This window comes from Desmodus rotundus, chromosome 9, assembly GCF_022682495.2.
Source record: "Desmodus rotundus isolate HL8 chromosome 9, HLdesRot8A.1, whole genome shotgun sequence".
Classification (NCBI taxonomy): domain Eukaryota; kingdom Metazoa; phylum Chordata; class Mammalia; order Chiroptera; family Phyllostomidae; genus Desmodus; species Desmodus rotundus.
Genome location: NC_071395.1, coordinates 25,596,856 through 25,614,801, shown reverse-complemented (window position 1 = coordinate 25,614,801; position 17,946 = coordinate 25,596,856). Strand labels below are relative to the sequence as shown.

General features: G+C 40.1%; 1 protein-coding gene across 1 annotated transcript in view; it reads right to left on the bottom strand.

Moving 5' to 3' along the window:
- SPMIP2 (sperm microtubule inner protein 2) overlaps positions 1 to 6,577 on the bottom strand; it is a 56,552-nt gene extending 49,975 nt beyond the window's left edge. Inside the window, exon 1 of the mRNA XM_053910485.1 lies at positions 6,487 to 6,577. Coding sequence (XP_053766460.1) covers positions 6,487 to 6,577 — 91 coding nt within the window. The remainder of the gene's footprint in view (positions 1 to 6,486) is intronic.
- Between the last annotated feature and the right edge of the window lie 11,369 nt (positions 6,578 to 17,946).

Below are 17,946 nucleotides of genomic sequence, written 5' to 3'. Positions count from 1 at the left end.
TACCTTCTTTGATGAAGCATCAAATCTTTTTTTAATTGCTTTGCTTTCTTACTGAGGAGTTTTGAGAATTATTTATATATTCTGGATACAAGTCATTTATCAATACATACTTTGTGAATAGCTTCTCCTAGTCTGTCCTTATATTTTCATCCTCTTAACAGTGTCTTATGGAGAATAGAAATTTTTATTTTTGATAAAGACCAATTTATAAATTTGTTCTTTTATGGATCATACTTTTGGTGTTGGATCTAAAAAAAACCCATGCCTAACCTAAGGCCACAAAGATTTTCTCCTGCGTTTTCTTTTAGAAGCTTTATAATTTTAAATTTTTCACTTAGGTCTATGACCCCTTTTAAGTTATTTTCTCATTTAGGTCTATGTTCCATTTTCAGTTAATTTTTGTAGATAATGAGAGATATGGATTGAAGTTCAATGTTAGTGTATATGGAGAGCCAATTGTTCTAGCACCATTGTTAAAAAGACTATTCTTCCTTCACTAAATTGCCTTTGCACCTATTTTAGTGAATGTACTTGTATATGTATATCACTAAATGTATCATTAATGTATGTCATTAAATATACCTTTGTGTGTGTATATATGTATCACTAAATGTATGTGTCTGTACATATACACACAGACTGTTTGTTAACTGAGTCCCTGTGTAAAACCTATTTCTGTGGGCTCTAGTCAGAAAAGTTTGAAAGCCACTGATAGAATGGTCAGCCGAATTACTTTTTTCTCTCTCCTTTGGTCTCTTAATCATATTTATCCCTCCTGTGCATTCGGTCCTCCCTGCGTTTTCAGTTCCCACTGTCCCTCTAAAACTTCATGTCCTGTGGAAGCATATTTCTGATCACCTCAGAAAACCACTGTTTCCACTGCTTCTTCAATGTTTCCCCTTCTCTCTGCGATACAGGGAAACGGTGAGATGTTTTATTTTTCTCCACCAAGTGTGTATCACTCTCTGTGTGATTCACACTCTGCCCTCTCATTCAGTATGGCTGGTGGTTTGCAGCAAACCCATTCCTTCTTCATCCTTTTTGCTTTATTGGGAGGCATCATGGTGTGGGAAAGAGACAGACCATATCTCATCTCATAATAGGTTTGTGACCCTCTTCAAAATACTGTTTCTCAGGCTCAGTTTCTTTATGTGAAAAATAAAACATCTAACCACCTCATACAATTGTAAAGATTAAGAGATAATATTGTATGCAGCCCACGTGTGGCATGTGGAGACATGTACCTGGCATGAAACAGATGCCTGATGATTGTTATCACCAAATTATGTGACTTCTAACCGTTTGTTATTTCTGTCACCTCCTACCATGCCCATCCCTTCTTCTATGCTAATGCTGTTGTAGCCTATACGATATTAGGCCTGGGACGATTAAATGCCATGCCCTGAGCGACTGTAGAAGCAATGCTTAACGATATTACACAGGGAGTCTCATGGGGCCAAACAGATGGAAATCAGATTTAATTTTACTCTAAATAGGGAGATTCTTCTTCCACAGAAGAGACCTTCAGAATCTCCTGCCCATTTTCAAGGGAAATAAAAAAACAGTCTTCTCTAAAGAGAACACACCTACTAGAAACACTAACCATTCAGCTAAGAGGGATGGAGCTGCAGCTTAAATTACCATTCTTTCAAATCTAAAAGCCAAAAATAAGAATGCTCTGTACTGCTAATGGGAGCAACAGTGTTCTAACTTCCACCAGATAAGAACATGCTGTCACTGAAAAGAGCCTTGGACTGGACCACTGACTGTCTAAAAGGTATCCCCCGTTAAATCCATTTTGAAGAGGAACGGGAAGCTGTCTGACCCTCTTGTATATTTGTTATATTTTCTCCCTTAAATATTAAAGGTAACCAAGGAGCCACTCTATGAATTTCTAGATTGCCAGCCCAAGCAGATTCTACCTGACTATAAATAATTCTAATTCTGGCAGCTAGTGTGGTTGCTCTAGTTACACACTATATTGCAACTTTAATAAATTTATTCATTTTTATTTGTACACCATAAGCTCTTAGCTGTTCTTCACCATAATTCATTCATTATTTTGTACCTTAATTATGAACAATGACCTGGTATAGAAGCTACAGGTCACGAGTGTTTAATTGATATTCCATTCTAGAAACTTAGTTAGGAACCCATCAACTGGTGTGTTTGCATATTGGATGTTCCAAGATAGTATTGACCTGAGCTTTACCAAGTCTAGAGCTGTGCATCCCATAGAGTAGTCTCTAGCCCCATGTGGCTGTGGAGTACTTGTTAAGTGGCTAGTCCACACTGAAATGTGCTGTAAATTGAAAACACATGTTAGATTTCAAAGTCTTAGTTCAAAGGAAAGTGTGTAAAACATTCTTTAATAATTTTGATTGGAGATATTGTCATGTATTTCTAAAGTTATTTTCAATGGTTTTAATTTTTTAAATGTGGCTATGAGGCAATTTTGAATTCTGCTTGTAGTTGGCATTACATTTCTACTGAACAGTGCTGGCCGAGAGTTTGGAAACTTGTGAAATTTTCCAAGTCAGTCGTCATCCACTGAGGATGCTATTCATCAGCGGATAATGACCCCTGTGGCTAATGAAGGGTGGGAAAACGTGCAAGGTTTGTGAGAGAGGGCGAGGTCTTTCGTACCTACGACTCACTGAAGAGTCAGCCAGAAGCAGTCTGGAAGGGTCCATTCAGTAGACCCAAATGAAACTAACTTGAGTATGTGTGCAGGGAAATACTGGTGGCTTTCCCATGTGGGTAAATAGACCACGCCCTGTCACTGCAAGGTAATGTCGAACTTGTTACTCATCCCTGAAACCTGCCCCCCAGGTTTCTACAGCTGATTGCTCACAGTTGGATTCCTTTAAAAGTGAGATTACACTCCCTACAGGGTATGTTGCACACGCTGACATCTCCAGCGTTTCTAAGTTTTCACTCCACAGAACGCTCATTGTAGGTCGTATGAAGGCTTTGAGCAAAACACGGAGCATGAGATGAATAGTAGGCAATACTAATGCTGACAAAGAGAAATCCCCAGGACCAACACTAGTTGTGATCAAAGAGATACAAAAGAACCTTAAAGATGGAAGGTTTTAAGTCACAGCAGTCATAGTAATGATGTACAAATAGAAATATGTCGAGCATAGGTAGGTTGACCTCAGGGAAAGATATAAACTGGGGAGTCAGAATGGCAAATGGTGACTGTGTCCACCCACCGCAGAAGGGGGCTGAGGGTCTTGAGGAGTGTGGCTCAACAGAGGAGAGTTAGGGTGGCCAGGGTATTATGCTATAATGCTCTTAAGCCAATGGTTAACATCATTTTCCCTGGAACGCCAGTGTTCTTCTAGTATTGTTTTGTCGAAGTATCGATGCCATTGGTATTTTCTTCTAATTGTCATTAAATATATATTTAAAACTAGTGATTATATAATGGTAATGTGGTTGTTATCAGCAAACTGTCTTGGAGAAATGCTGTGTGTGAGATCTCTAAGACATTGCATCTGAGGTCCCCGATACATGGCTGTCTGATATTCCATAAATATTGATATGTAAGTATCATATACTTGTTACTGTGACTCAGTGTTTGAAACCTGTTAAATGGGGATAACAATATCTAAGTGACAGATTTTCACAAGAACTGAAGGAGATAATTCATATAAACTTAGAATAGTGCCTGACACATACTAAGCAGTCATTATTAAATGATGAAGATGAACTGATACGTACTTTTAACAATCACTGGCCTATGTTCATTTGCATGATTTTAATACATATTTATGAAGTAGATCAAATGTTAAATATTTCTTCCAGCAAATGACTATAAATAAAACCATATTTCATTGTCTGCTTTAATCCAAGAGTATACTTTGTTTCATGAACTCCATTCTTATTAAATCCTTTCAGCACATTATAATTGGAAAAATAATCTTTTAAAAGTATATTGCTGTGTCTACATAGCCATGATTCAAGAAGCAGTCATTCAAGCCGTGAGTGAAGTGAACTTGAGCACTGTTGCTCTAGACATTAGATCACCCAATGTTTTCTTTCTGCACTGAGTCCGTAGTAGTGGTTTATTGGTTTAACACTGGCACTCAGAGGAAAAAGTCACAGTTTTAGCATTTACCAATATCCGTGGTGTAAATATTCCCACGATGCATGGCCGATTTCAAACTACCAAGCCAATGCCACTGAATGCAGCGTTAGAAAGAGTTGCTGACAATCAGCAGACATAAGCCAGCTTCTACACACCACTCACATAGACACTGAGCAATTCGCTGATTATAACAAGGCTTCTTATGCTGTGTTCATTCATTCATTATATCAGTGGTTCTCAAAGTATGGTTCCCAACCAACAGCATAAGCATCACTTGAGAACTTATTCAAAATGCAAAATCTCAGGCCCCACCTCTTACCCCCTGAAACACAAACTCTGAAAGTGGAGCCAAGCAATTTGTGCCTTAACAAAGCCTCCATGTGATTTTGGCGCATGATTAGAGTTTGAGAACCATGGCCTTGTACCATTGCTATTGTTCTGAAGAAGCAGAAGCGCCAACTAGCTTCTGGCATATGTTAATTAGTTTACCAAGACAAACCACATTGGTGTTTGGATTCTTAAAAGCATCTAGTTACAACTTCTGAAATTGTAACTCACATGTTCTTGGCACCAAGAAAGTGTGTTAAACTGATATTCTATTAGGTTGGCCAAAAAGTTTGTGTGATTTTTTTCCATAAAATAAGACACGTTTTTCATTTTCACCAATAACTTTATCGATTTGGATATTGTGAATATGTCAGCTATCTCCCACATGATATAACATTGATTGTTCTCAATTAATGTCTTGATTTTATCACTATCAACTTCAACTGGTCTACCTGACCGTGCAGCATCATCCATTAAAAAATCTCCACCATGAAACTTCACAAACCACTTTTGACATGTTTGATCAGTCATAGCACCTTCCTCATACACTGCACAATTTTTTTTTGCATTTCTGTTGTATTTTTACCTTTCTTGAAATAGTAAAGCATAATATGCCACAAATGTTGCACATTTTCTTCTACCTTCAATATTAAAATGGCTACACAAAAATTCACCAAATTTGATATTTTTTAATGCATGCTGATATGACAGCTATCACAATACAATCTAACAAAATTGTTTCTAATGAAGTTAAAGACAAGTAAGTACTACTAGAGCCATCTTATGGAAAAAAACAAATGAACTCTTTGGCCAACCCAATAATACCATCTTCAAATATTTCCATGTTTCAGCTGCTATTCAAAGTCTCTGAGAACAGTAGTTAAGTGTACTGGTTGTGATTTCTGGTGGCTTCCGTAGTAGAGGCCACAGGCAAAATTCCTGTGCTAAGATAAATAGATGCCCTGTCGCACTGGTAGACATATTAATCCCCTTGGGTTGCCAGTTGGTTGTTTGGAAATCACATTAAGACAGCCCTAAATCCAGTAATACTATCCACAGCGTTGGCAGGAAGTACTTGTTTTCAGTGTGTCCTGGGGGGGTTTCGGTTGGGGCAGCCTCTGGAGGTCAGCAGGTACAGCCTAGTACCCTGGGTGTGGTTCCCTCCCTTGGCTGGTATTTATTCAACTGCCAAAATATTTCCAGCCACAGAAGCACATTCTATTTTTGGGCAGGTCTAATTATTCTTCCATACGCTGAACTGAAATCTGCTTTGCTAATTTCACATTAGTCTGAATCCTAGTTGATAGTTCCTCTCGCATCAGCCAGCCTGGCAGATACTGGGAATGGCTCACACTAAGTTCTTTGGTAAGTGAGGCTTCCTTTTTTTGGGTGCTGTTCATGGAACACGAGTCTCAGACTCTTCACCATCCTGCCTCCTGATGCTCTTCAATTTATTAACATCTCCCTTCAAATGTGTCACTCAGAACCCAAACTAATGCTACCGTGTGGTCCAATCAGGGTAGAGTCCGCTGGTTTGTGGAACACCGAGCTCTGAGGTTATGTCACCTTTGTCGGGAACCCTCGGGGCTCCCCGCCCCCAAGTTTACAGTCAGCTACAACCTCCGCACCAACCAATTACACAATGGACGTCTTGCCTACTCTTCACATTGCTTTTTAACCCTGAGTGCAAGGGTCATATGTGTTCCTGTTAAATTATAATCTTGTTAGGTTCAGCCCCTAATTCTAAAATACTACCTTTTACAATCCACATTTTCATCTAATTTTTCCTCCCTCTCTCTCTCCTATGTTTTTGCCTTCTAAAAACCTAACAGCAAGCTTTCTCTTCCTCTATTTAATTTTTTTTGGAGGGGGAGGGGGTTAAACTGTATTTGTACAAGAAATGGTTATACAAGGACTGAAAACAAACACGGCCAAACAAAGCGAGAAGCTGGCAGTCAGGAGGGGCCGCAGCGCTGGCCCGCAGTGGGACCCAAGATGTTTGCCTCCAGGAAAGACTCCAGCTGTTTCCCTGACTTGACCTTCGCACGTTCCAAGTCCCCCACCTGGCTGAAGGGGCCGTGGAGCTCCCACCATGAACTGGGCCTTCTTTTGGCCAATGTGCTGCAGATCCCAGGCTGAGCCTCCGTTCAGCATAGCTAGTGTTTTTGGTGCCCATGGACCAGGGGCTCCAGGCTGATCAAGAGCTCCCACCAGTCAGTCCCCAGCCTTCTCCTTGGGTTTCGTGGCACCCAGGCACTCCGACTTCCTGTTGAGGCTTTTCCCCTTCAGGATGTGGATGCTGGCACTTGGGATGCTGCCTGCTCCTGAATCAGTTGTAGGGGGTGGGCACAGCTTTTTTGAGGGGCTTAGCTGCTGTGACTGCAGCAGGCCAGAGAACAAAACAGAGCTAACTCCTGCTTCCTTCCCCTAATCAATTATTAAACATCAAAGCTGGAAACTAGAATAAAATGTCCAAATGAAGTTCCAGTTAAATATTGACTTTCACTTGCCAATTTTACTTCAGCCGTCATTCAGCTGAAGCAGCCTGAAAATTGGAAATGCTGCAATTACTGTAAATAATTCTTAGAGAACATTTAGAATACCTGAGAGATATTAAATGTTTGAAATACATATCCCCATTCTTTGATGTGTACAGGAGGAGACAGTTTAAGAAGGGTATAGAATAATTAAAAGGTTTAATAACGATCCTGGATTAGATGAAGTATTTGGAGAGAATTTATACTTATTGAAAAATGTTACTACAAAATTTGTTTAATTTTTGTGATTTTCTTTGAGTTAATTATTTTTGTTTATGAAAATTATTCTTCAAGTGACTCTTTAAATCTACAAATACTGAAAATAATTAGAATATTTTAAAAAGAGATCCTACTTAGCACAGTATTATTAATATTTACAACTTACCGGCTATGTGAAGAAATATATTTCTAAATTCCATTTACAAGCTGTATGATTATGGAAAATGTGGAGCTGAAATCAAATATCATGCTTGCAAACACCATAATTTAAAGCAGGAGTGGGGTTCTGAGACCCTATCTGATCTGATACCTTTAGACCACCCAGAGAGAAAGATTAAAAAGTATGTGTTAGCTGACAGTGGTGGGAGTGCTGTGGGAGGAAGAGTAGGAGGCCTTGCCATTTTTAATGTGAATAACCTTGCTAACCTACACCACAGGGTTTTGAAACAATGTTAATGAAGGAATGTTGATACAAAATGGCACCAATGATTCTGCTTATTTTCAATCCCCCCTCAAAAGCAGTGCTGTGTGCTGTGGTATTACTGCTTCCAGGAAAGCAAATTAACTGTACACATTTGAAGAAGTGGTCAACAGTTCCAAATCTACCGTCATTACTGAGTGGTCACAGATTTCTCACCGTAACCAAAATACCATATTTAAACAGTTGAAAAATGAGAGATACAGAAAAATTGGAACCCTTGTACGTTGCTGGTGGGGATTTAGAAGGGTACAGCTGCTATAGAAAATGGTGTGATGATTCCTCAAAAAATGAAAATAAGGGTTACCATATGATCCAGCAATTCCATAGCAACATTACTCACAATAGCCAAAAGGTAAAGCAACCCAAGTGTGCACTGGTGGATGGGCAGATAAACAAAATGTGGTATGTATATGAATAACCACATTAGTCTGCTAGGGCTTTCATAAGGAAATACTAGGCAAGATGGCTTAAACAACAGAATTTTATTTTCTTATAGTTCTGGAGGCTGGAAGTCCAAGATCAAGGTGCTTTCAAGGGTCAGTTTCTGGTGAGACACCTGTACTTCATAGGCAGATGGCCTCCTTCTCTCTGTGCATAGTGGAGAGCAAAAGAGCTCGGTGTTCCTTCTTCTTATAAGCACACCAGTGTCATGGGATTAGAGCCCTGCCCTATGACCTTATTTAACCTTAATTACCTCCTTAAAGGACCTGTCTCCATGTACAATCACATTGGGGATTGAAGCTTCAACATATGAAAATTGTGTGTGGGTGGGGGGAGGACGATTCAGTCCATAAAAACACACAATGCATCGTTATCCAGCCTTAAAAAGGAAGGAGATGCTGACACAAGCTACAATGTAGATAAAACTTCAGGGCGTTACGCTAAGTGAAATAAGCCAGTCACAAAGATGACTGAACTTTTGTGAGATTCCTAGAGTCAAATTCATACAGAAAACATTGTAGAATGATGGTTGCCAGGAGCTGGGAAGGATGAAATGGGGTGAGTGTTCAATGGACACAGAGTTGCAATTTTGCAAGATGGGAAAGTCCTGAAGATGTCCGGTGGTGATGGTTGCATCGCGATGTAAACGTACTCAAAGTATGTACCATTTTATGTCTTTAAAATTTTCAGTTTATCATTTTATGTTATGTTTAAAATAACATAACTTTTCAAAAGAAAAAGATTAGAAAACTCTCTTAGATTAGACCATTCATGCTTTACTAGGTAACACCAAAAGGCACTCACCCTTGGTGGACCTGTTCCTCCTGAAACACATTTAAACTCTCCCACTGTGTTACCACGGTGTAACATTAGTCTATCAACCAATAGTCTAGTTCTTTGTTTTATGCTTTTTGTCTACATGGTCTTTTCAAATGTGTAAGACGGGTATTTCAAATTCTACGTCTACCTTTCTGTAGAATCTCCTAGATTTTCCGTGGGAGTTGCAACTTAGTTTTTCTCAAGTGTTGCCATCTCAGTGATGGTAATAAAATCATATATTTACTGAATTTCGGGAAAGTCCGTTTGGGGACTTCCAAACTCTACAAGAATGTAAATAGTTTAATGATGTTGCTAGATGTTAATTGACTCTAAAATAGCAGCCTTGGCAAGTTCCAGATTGGTTTAGCCTTTGGTCTCTTTCCCTTCTTCAACCAATATACAAATGCACGAAATGCTTGGGGCCTGACACACTATAAATACTTGTGGAATAAATGAGTACATGTGTGGAACATGTTATGGAAAGAATTCCCTTATTGGAGGAAGGGAGAGATCCAGTGTCTCATGGGAGCCAATCAGGTGCAGACCTCTAAAGAGCACACTTGGAAGTGGCATTGCTCTTCTGCAGGAATGATGCAGTTTTTCAAATACAAATAATTTTTCACTTTGGAAGAATTTTTTTTACTAAGTATAGCAAAGCTAATTATCACTTAGTTTTTTTTGTAAAGCAAAAGCCAGCAACAATGGGATGACTTCTAGGCATTTGTATTTTATGCCTTGGCAAATATTGTAATATAAAAGTTTCAAGACTTGCTAGACCAAGAGACTAGGAAGTCTACTATAAAGGAGAGAGTTGGAACAAAGAAATTTAGCTTTTTACATTGTTTTGCATTGTAATCCATGCCTAAATATTGATAACGTATTAAAATACTGACAAAAGATTAAAACCTAAAATTTGGTGCAATTAGGCTGACTAATGATTATAGCTATTTAAAAATTATATAAATGCTTCCTACATGCACAGTGTTATGTTGATGGGTGAGGAGGAAGCAAAAGATCAGGCTTGGTGCGGCCCTCAGGGAGCTTATAATCCAGCTAAGAAAATCATCCTACACACTGAACAGCTAGACCAGAACTCGGTGAAGTTGCCTTTCATTGAGAGAGAAATCAATTCAAAGGCATGATCAATGAGAAATAGTCATGGAAAATGTGGGTCTTGAGCAGGACTTGGGGAGATCAATGAAGTCAACACATGTGTGAAAAATTAGAATTTATAATTTAAAAAATTATAAGTAAACAATCAAATACATGTGAAATGTGGGGATGGGACTCTGTTGGATTTTCCTGCTGTCTGTGCAAGAGAAATGGAAAGTTCATTTCCAACACCACTGCCTGTGTCCGCCAACAGACCACTGCGACATGCGTGGGCTCATGCAGAAACACCTCTAGATTCCCCCCTCCAAACGCCAGCTATTCCTCACAGCACATGAAGAAATGAAAGTGAGACACAGGGACCAAGTAGCTGAACTCCCTCTAGCCCACTTACTATTGCAGCGTTCACAGATTACAAAATGATATTGCCTTTGCTCCATCCCATGCTAACTCTTAGTGGGAGAAAAAATGCATCAATTAAAATTTACAGATATTTTTCTAGTTTCTAATTTTCTAGTAAATAAAATAAAAATTCATTGTGTTAGCTTTTTCTTTCTTCTCTTTTATGAGGGCTTTCTAGATTGTCATCTTTTCCGTGTTATTTTCCTATGTTTTCTTTGGTAACCCCTTGCGGTTGCAGCCTAGTTACCTCACACTTGTTTTTCAGTTAAAAAGGCTAAAGCGGGGAGTCCTACTGTGCTCTCAATTTCTCATTTTTCTTACAGCAGACTGCCTCCCACAGAGAGACACTTGGGTGAGCAGCAGCTGGGCCCCTGGAAGAAAGAGGGGGTTAAATGCATTCCTTTTGAACTTGTCTGATTCCCTCCCATTGCTTCCCACAGTGCCTCTGCACTATCTTCACTTTCCATTTCTATTAAAAGGCCAACCTCTGTCTCAAAGGTGCATGAACATAAGTCAGCACAGCCCTGGAAGGCTCAGTAGGGTGGGACAAGAAAGCAATGCCTGGGTGAATAGAGTGTAGATTGGAGGTAGGAGGTGGAAGCTCCTTGTCTGAAACCTGTTTCTGGAAGTTGCTCTCCACAGTGCTCTGTTAGTGAACAAATCATATAAACCATTGAGCAAGTGGTCTTAGAGAAATTCTGACTGAGAGAGGAAGGAGATCTTACAGAGGACTCTTCTTTCTAGCAACACACTAATCTACTCTAGGGAAAAAATAAGCAAAAATAGTGATCAATGATGTGCTCCTGCTGCATATTCCTCTTATTGGCCCAGTTTAGAGATAATCAGATACCCAGGATGACTCTCTGGAAAGCAGAACTTTTGGTCACACATATAAATTAGTGCTTATGAATAGTAGGATAAAGGAAAATGCCTTAGGCTGCAGATATCTCAAGGAATTGTCAGTTATTCAGCTCCTTCATCCATACCCTCTACAAAAGTTTCTGAGTGTACTCTGCATTAGGCTGCCCTTGGTGCTGTCTGCCTATCCTTGCAAGCTGGAACCAGAAAGAAGGTGAGTCCCAGAAGTCCCAGAATACTGACATTGCCCTCTTTGCAAAATTCGAGGCCATCTTGAATTGCTGGAAACCATTTGAGATGGATTCAGGGTCTTCCGTTTGGGTTCACAATAAACTCAGTAGATGGTTTGATGCAACTGCTCTTTAGTGGAGAGGAATAGCAGTTCCTAATCAGAGAGGTAAAGAGGCCAGTGATTATCACCTGTCTATACCTGGGCAAGATTTCGTGAGAGTAGTGGTGGACACCTACTTAGTAATATCTGTGGAATAGCCTGGCCTTTTCAATCTTTCTCTGACTGAGTGCAAGGGAGGACGTTAGTAATGGCTCATAGGGCAGGGAACTCTTGCCTCCTGCCCTGACGTCGTGAACACTTCCCCATCCTGCTTTATGCAGAATTCAGAGAATGGATTCTATCTGCACCCTGAAATGGATGTCTTGGGAGTGGGGAGGCCTGGTAAAGGCAGCAACTATGGGTCAGAGTTAGGGTGACCAGCTCATCGCAGTCTTAGCACTGAAAATTCAGTGTCCTGGGAAACGCCTCCTCCCGGGTACACTGGGGCAGTTGGTCATCCTAAAAATGTGGGCGTGGCTCGAACAGAAGTTCTCAACCTGAACAACAGGAGAAGCTAAAGCAAGAAAAAATTACAAAATAAATGTACAAGGAGCCAACACAAGCCACCTGGCCTGTTGGATTGGCCTTTGGGTGGGGACGGGGACAGTAAATCAGCTGTGTACTACAGCTGAATTCAAAGCTCTAATCAAGATTCCATAAATGTCCTTTGGTAGCAGCTCTTTAAAAAATGTAAATAGATATCACCTAGGGTTTGTGATTATCTAGGCACAACTTTTTAACATAAATAACCATAGGAGAGAAGAAAATAAGGAGAGATTCAGGGGTAGAGATTAAGGGCATAACAGTTCCTTGGTGAAGGCAGGAGAGAGTAGAAGATCCAAATACTTGTGATCCCTTCTGAGGACCAGGCTACAGGAGTAACCATTATGGTAGACATTGTCTTCGAAGCTGCCTCACGTAGGAGTCACTTGCTCAACATTTGTCTGCTCAATTGGGTCTAGTTGAGAAGTGAGAAAGTGAGTGCCAGCAAAATGAAGTAGCCTTGACCTTGGACCCTCTGCCTTTGGGCCAGGCAGGGGTCGGGTGTCTTTCCATTTATCTGTGGGGCTACCCTCTCCCACCTTCTGTGAACTCAGCTTTAAGAGCTGGCCTTTTTTGCACAATACATAATTTTCCTTTGAGCACAATCTCAGCCCCAAACGTATTCAACTTCGAAACATTTTAAGTTAAGGTGCTCTTGTCATCCTTTTAGGTGATTCACAGGGGTGAGGTGAACATTTTACATGTAGTTTCTGTCTACGTTTTGGGTGACATCATCACACAAAAATGGTTGGACAAACTCTCACCCAAATTTGGAGATAATGTTTGACATGCTATGGCTTAAAGGCTGTATGTTGCACACATACATGGCTGTTCTAAAGTCATCCTCCAAGGCCATTCAAACTGACTGCCAGTTGGAGAAAGCCAGACGAAAGCGTCATGGACTGGGATGACATGGTCCTCAGCACAAACTCACAAGGGCGGAGGAGGCTTTCCGTCTCCCAGTCTCCCACACTGCTGCTGCTCAGGCTCACAGTGCTCTGGGGGAGGGACGGCCGGCAGTTGTTTATTTAACAGTGATTAATGCGGTTCGTGACCTGTATCTAGACTGATGTAAATAACATCCTCTTCCATGGTCCTCACCCAAAACAACCCAAACAGAGACAGTATTCGACAGCTCTGCCCCTCCCTCGCAAGCAGAGGTAGAGTTATCAATCACAGTGTTGGGGATGTGCTGCAAACTCTCTTTTCAATCTTTATCTTCTGAGTTTTTTTATGCCCAGGTCAATGATAAACTCTTTCCGCCCCCCACCCCCCATTTCTTGGGAGTCTAAGACACTTGGTTCAAGAGAGAAAAAGAAGAAGAAGTTCCTGTGATCTAGAACTAAGTTTTTTCAATTCTTTGGGGTAGTTTGTTTGTTTTGGGCATCCCTGCAGACAAGTGGAGCTGACAGTCCTCGGGGCATTTCGGTGCGTCAAAGGGGACGTGTGTGCCCACCCAGGCACATGCATACCGCACGAGGGGTGGTGATGGGCAAGTGAGTGTGGCTCTGAGGTGGATCCTGTGTTCTAAGTGGCTACACAAGCCTCAGAAAAGGAAAGGAATAAAATTACCATGTCGGTTCCTAGGATTGTAGAATCATAGGTTTATTTTTTAAATTTCTTTAGCCCACATGACTAGCATGTCTACTTTCTCCTGCTTCTATTTTGTGAAAGGAGGGGAGTAATAGCTACTTAGCTTATAAATTGAATTTTGAAAGAATCTGAAAAACCTGTAATAGAACAAGCTGTAGGAGGTATTATTTTCTTGCTATGATCAAAGAATTTATCCGGCTTGCATGCTACCAGCATTTACTCTCTAATCTTCCTTTAACTTCAGATAGCCTTGTTTGCATAAGTTCTGACCCCTTGACTCCTAATTATCCTGTCATCAATGCCTGATTCATTGGGCTGAAAAATGTATTTCATTTTTACGTAATCACTTACAGAATGATATAATGCACAACTTGAAGCATACAAATGTTCCTATTCTTCTTTTTTAAATCATGGGTTTTTTAATTACTTTTAAAAACCAGTGGTTGTGAGCTGAGACTTCTGATCTTCTGACTGGAGGCAAGTTAGACCTTAGGGAGGAATAGAACTGGAGCACAGGCGGGCTTCCAGGAGCTGGGCGCGCACAGTCCCTATTGCCCTAGCGTCTCCTGTGTTCCCCATGACGTGTCGTGTGGAATCCTTGTATCGCAGTCTCTGGGTGTGCTTGTTTAACATGCAGGTTCTAGGGCCCCAGAAAATTTAACTCAGAATTTTGGGCATTCTGCATTCATAAAATTCTCATAAGTAGTTCCTAACCATATTAAATTTTGAGAATCAGCGCCTTAGATTTGGGATTGTGGTTAGCGAAGAGAACCTTTCAGGGAGCTCTTCGTATTATTGGCAGTAGAATTTGATATGGAACCCCCACACTGGATTTGGCTCACCTTTCATGCTACACCACGTCTCTTTTTCCCTCCGCAGCCATGTTCCTCCCCCGATTCTGCATTGGTGAGTTTCAATCATTTACTGACCTGGGGGAACTGCTGCATTTGTTCCAGCCACTCAGGGTCCCTGGCTCTGCCTTCTGGTGCCCCCACCTCCATTCCCAGGCCAGTACACTTGACTGCCAAGAATGAGGCTTAGAAATAAACCAAATCTTCCCTTTCCTCTGCCAGGCTTGCTCAGGTGGTTCTAGGTCTTGGTCAGAGAAATTTAGTCCTTTTTGGACTCTACTCGAAAACGAGGCGGTAGGTCCCCTTGTGGCTGCTGTCTAGTTCAGCCCTATTTCCGTGTTGTTGTGCTTAAAGGTATGGATGATCTGCTCTCGGCCTCAGCTTTTTCCTGGAGTGTATTTTTCTTAAAGATGGTATCTGTGGCAAAGGGACCTTTTAATAGGCTCTGTAAAAGGTTCACCCTTTTCTGAGATAATTGCTGGCAACTGGGTTTGCAAGACAGTGAGGCACTTTATTTTTATCACTTGCTGTGAGTGAAATTGACTAGGATCATAACCAGCAGGTGTCAAGGATAAAGTGCTTCTTTGCTGGAGTTTGGCATGTGGTACCTCTCCTCTTGCAGGAGAGGAAGGAAAAAAAAGAGGGACACAGACACAAGATAAACAGACAAATGTGATGTCTGTAGTGAGAGTCCCCTGCAGTGCCCCTTAAACAGACCTTTTTATTCTTCTATAGAATGACATATGGCTTTCATCAGCCAAAATTACAGAATGAGGTTTATAGGGAATATTCCAAAAGTTGCCATTCTACCATCATAACTTTTCCATGGAACCTATTTTCTTTAGTATTATTTAGATCAGATTTATAGGAAGATCCAAAAGGCCAATAGTTAGCAGGTAAAAAAAAAAATCTTTGTGTGGGTTCTAATTATTAGCATCACAAATGACTTCATCTTCTGGGCCCATTGCCCACAGTTTACTTATGTTGCTAGTGGTCGATGTCAGATGACAATAGTGAACACGCGTACAGAGCTCACCACAGGCCAGGCACTGTTCTAAGTATTCTGTGCACATTAATTCACTTATGATTCCCAGAAACCCTATGAAATGCATAGACCTGCTGTTTTACAGATGCTATAGCTGAGACACAGAGAGGTAAGTATCTGACCCAAGGTCACAGTAGTAAGTAGTGGAGCCAGAAGGGTTTTGATCCTTGTTGCTCAAAGTGTGGTTCCCTGGACCGTAGTATGGTGTCACCTGGGAATTTGGTAGAAATGTAGATTCCCAGGCTCCCCACTCCAAACCAATGGAATCAGCATCTGTATTTTAACAAGAGTCCCTGGGTGATTAGTACACATTATAGTTTAAAAACGACTGGTTTAGATAATCTTAGATGACTTCCCTCTGAACCCTTAATAAACTTGCTTATGGCTTCAGACTTTGGGAAATAAAATGTACTTGGTGGTTTCTTATGAAAAAACAGAATTTTAAGGATGATTTTTGTGTTCTCTCCAGCTCCTCCCTCTTCCAGATAACCAGCTCCTCAAGGAAAAAAATAGTTCAACTACTTAAGAAAAATAAAAGTTCAAAAACGTTATTCAATTGTGGCCTATGCAGGCACTTTCATTAAATCATCATAAAAAAAACCTTATGAAATAGGTACTACTATCCCCAAATAAAAGATTAGAAAAACTGAGATCAGAAAGTTTAAGAGAGAAAAAAAAAAAAGGAAGTAAATCCTAAGAGTTCTCATCAGGATAAGGAAATTTTTTTCTTATTTTATTTTATATCTTCTCTTTTATTTTTCTTACATGTATATTAGATGATGGATGTTAGCTGAAACTTTTGTGGCAATCTTTTCACAATATTTGTAAATCCAACTATGATGTTGTATTCCTTAAACTTACATAGTGATGTGTTAATTATTTCTCAATAAAACAGGAAAAGAGGGGGAAAAGAAAAGAAAAAAGAAAGTTGAAGAGGAAAAGCCAAGATTCAAGTCTCAGCTTACAGTCCTGGTTCCTGAAATAGGATCTTTGAGCTTATTTCTGTTTCCTAGAAGGTTGCACAGTAAACAATCAAATAATGTTTGACAAAAAGTTACTTTTTTCAAATACTGTTTCAACAATAAAAAGCTTTTTTTACTTAATCCTGAGCATTTCTCCCTGATTTAAAGAGACTATATTAATGTCACCTATAAGATACCAACTTTGGAAAATTAAATCAAGAACCAGGAGGGCAAATAAGTCCTCCTTCCATCTCAGGCTATAATTCTAAAAAAAACACAAACAGGAAAACTGGAGCGTGAGACAAAGCTTGTCCTTAGAAGTTCTCTTCTAAAAACTTGGTTTAAATGCTTTTCAAAGTGGTGGCAGCAACTAATGTTTTTTTTCCCTGCAGATCACATTGGCGATGACTTAGATGACCAAAAATTTAAGGAAGGAATTGGAACTGCTGTCCCTTGTAGATAGACTTGGATTCGGGCAAAACACATTCTATGACTAGAATAAAATGCACATCAGCCAACCAAATATGCCAGTGCCCTTAAAATGTATATGCTTTGGTCACAATTTAGTTTTTAAAAATCTAAAATATTCGCTCCGTGAATTATAGTGGTGAGACTTGAGCTGAATTTGAGGAGTATTTTATTCTTTCTTCAAAAAGGAAACCACTGGCAGTTCAGTGTGAAGTCATTTTCTATTTTTAAAGAGATTGAATCTGAGACAGAACTGTTAGTGCGGCAGTTGCACAGGGCAAAAAATGAGATGAATAAATGGGCCTGAAACCCAGGCTAATGGAGCAATGCTTTTCAAAATTACACACACATTTATGTACTTCTCCTACCACTTAGAGTTTCATTCATCATACTGCTTTCGGCCATGTCCTGGAGACTATTTCCAATTCTAACGTGTTTCTAACAGAAATTCCGTGTTGTGATCGTTCCTTTCTAAGGGAGAATTCAGACAGCGGCAGGAGAATCTAACTGCTTTATGAGTGTGTGTGACACAGCCTCACAGAAGGGTATAACTTTGGAAATGAGTAGAACCTGCAAGTTTGAAACAAAAGCAACTGCAAGGAGGCACATTGCTCCAGTGAATAGGTTTTGCTTGTTTGGTTGGTTTTACCATGGAGTACAGGCTAACAATTCTGAAAATTATATTCAGGTAACACTTAAACAAGTAAATCAAATGACAGAGAGATGGGGCCAGATTTCTTGTGCCTGGAATGGGAATTTACATGTGAGCAAAGGGATATGCTTATAAAATATGCTTGTTATTTAAAAGTATAAAGGAAATCAGCTGACATTTAGTCTATTTCTTATAGACTTATCACAACTAG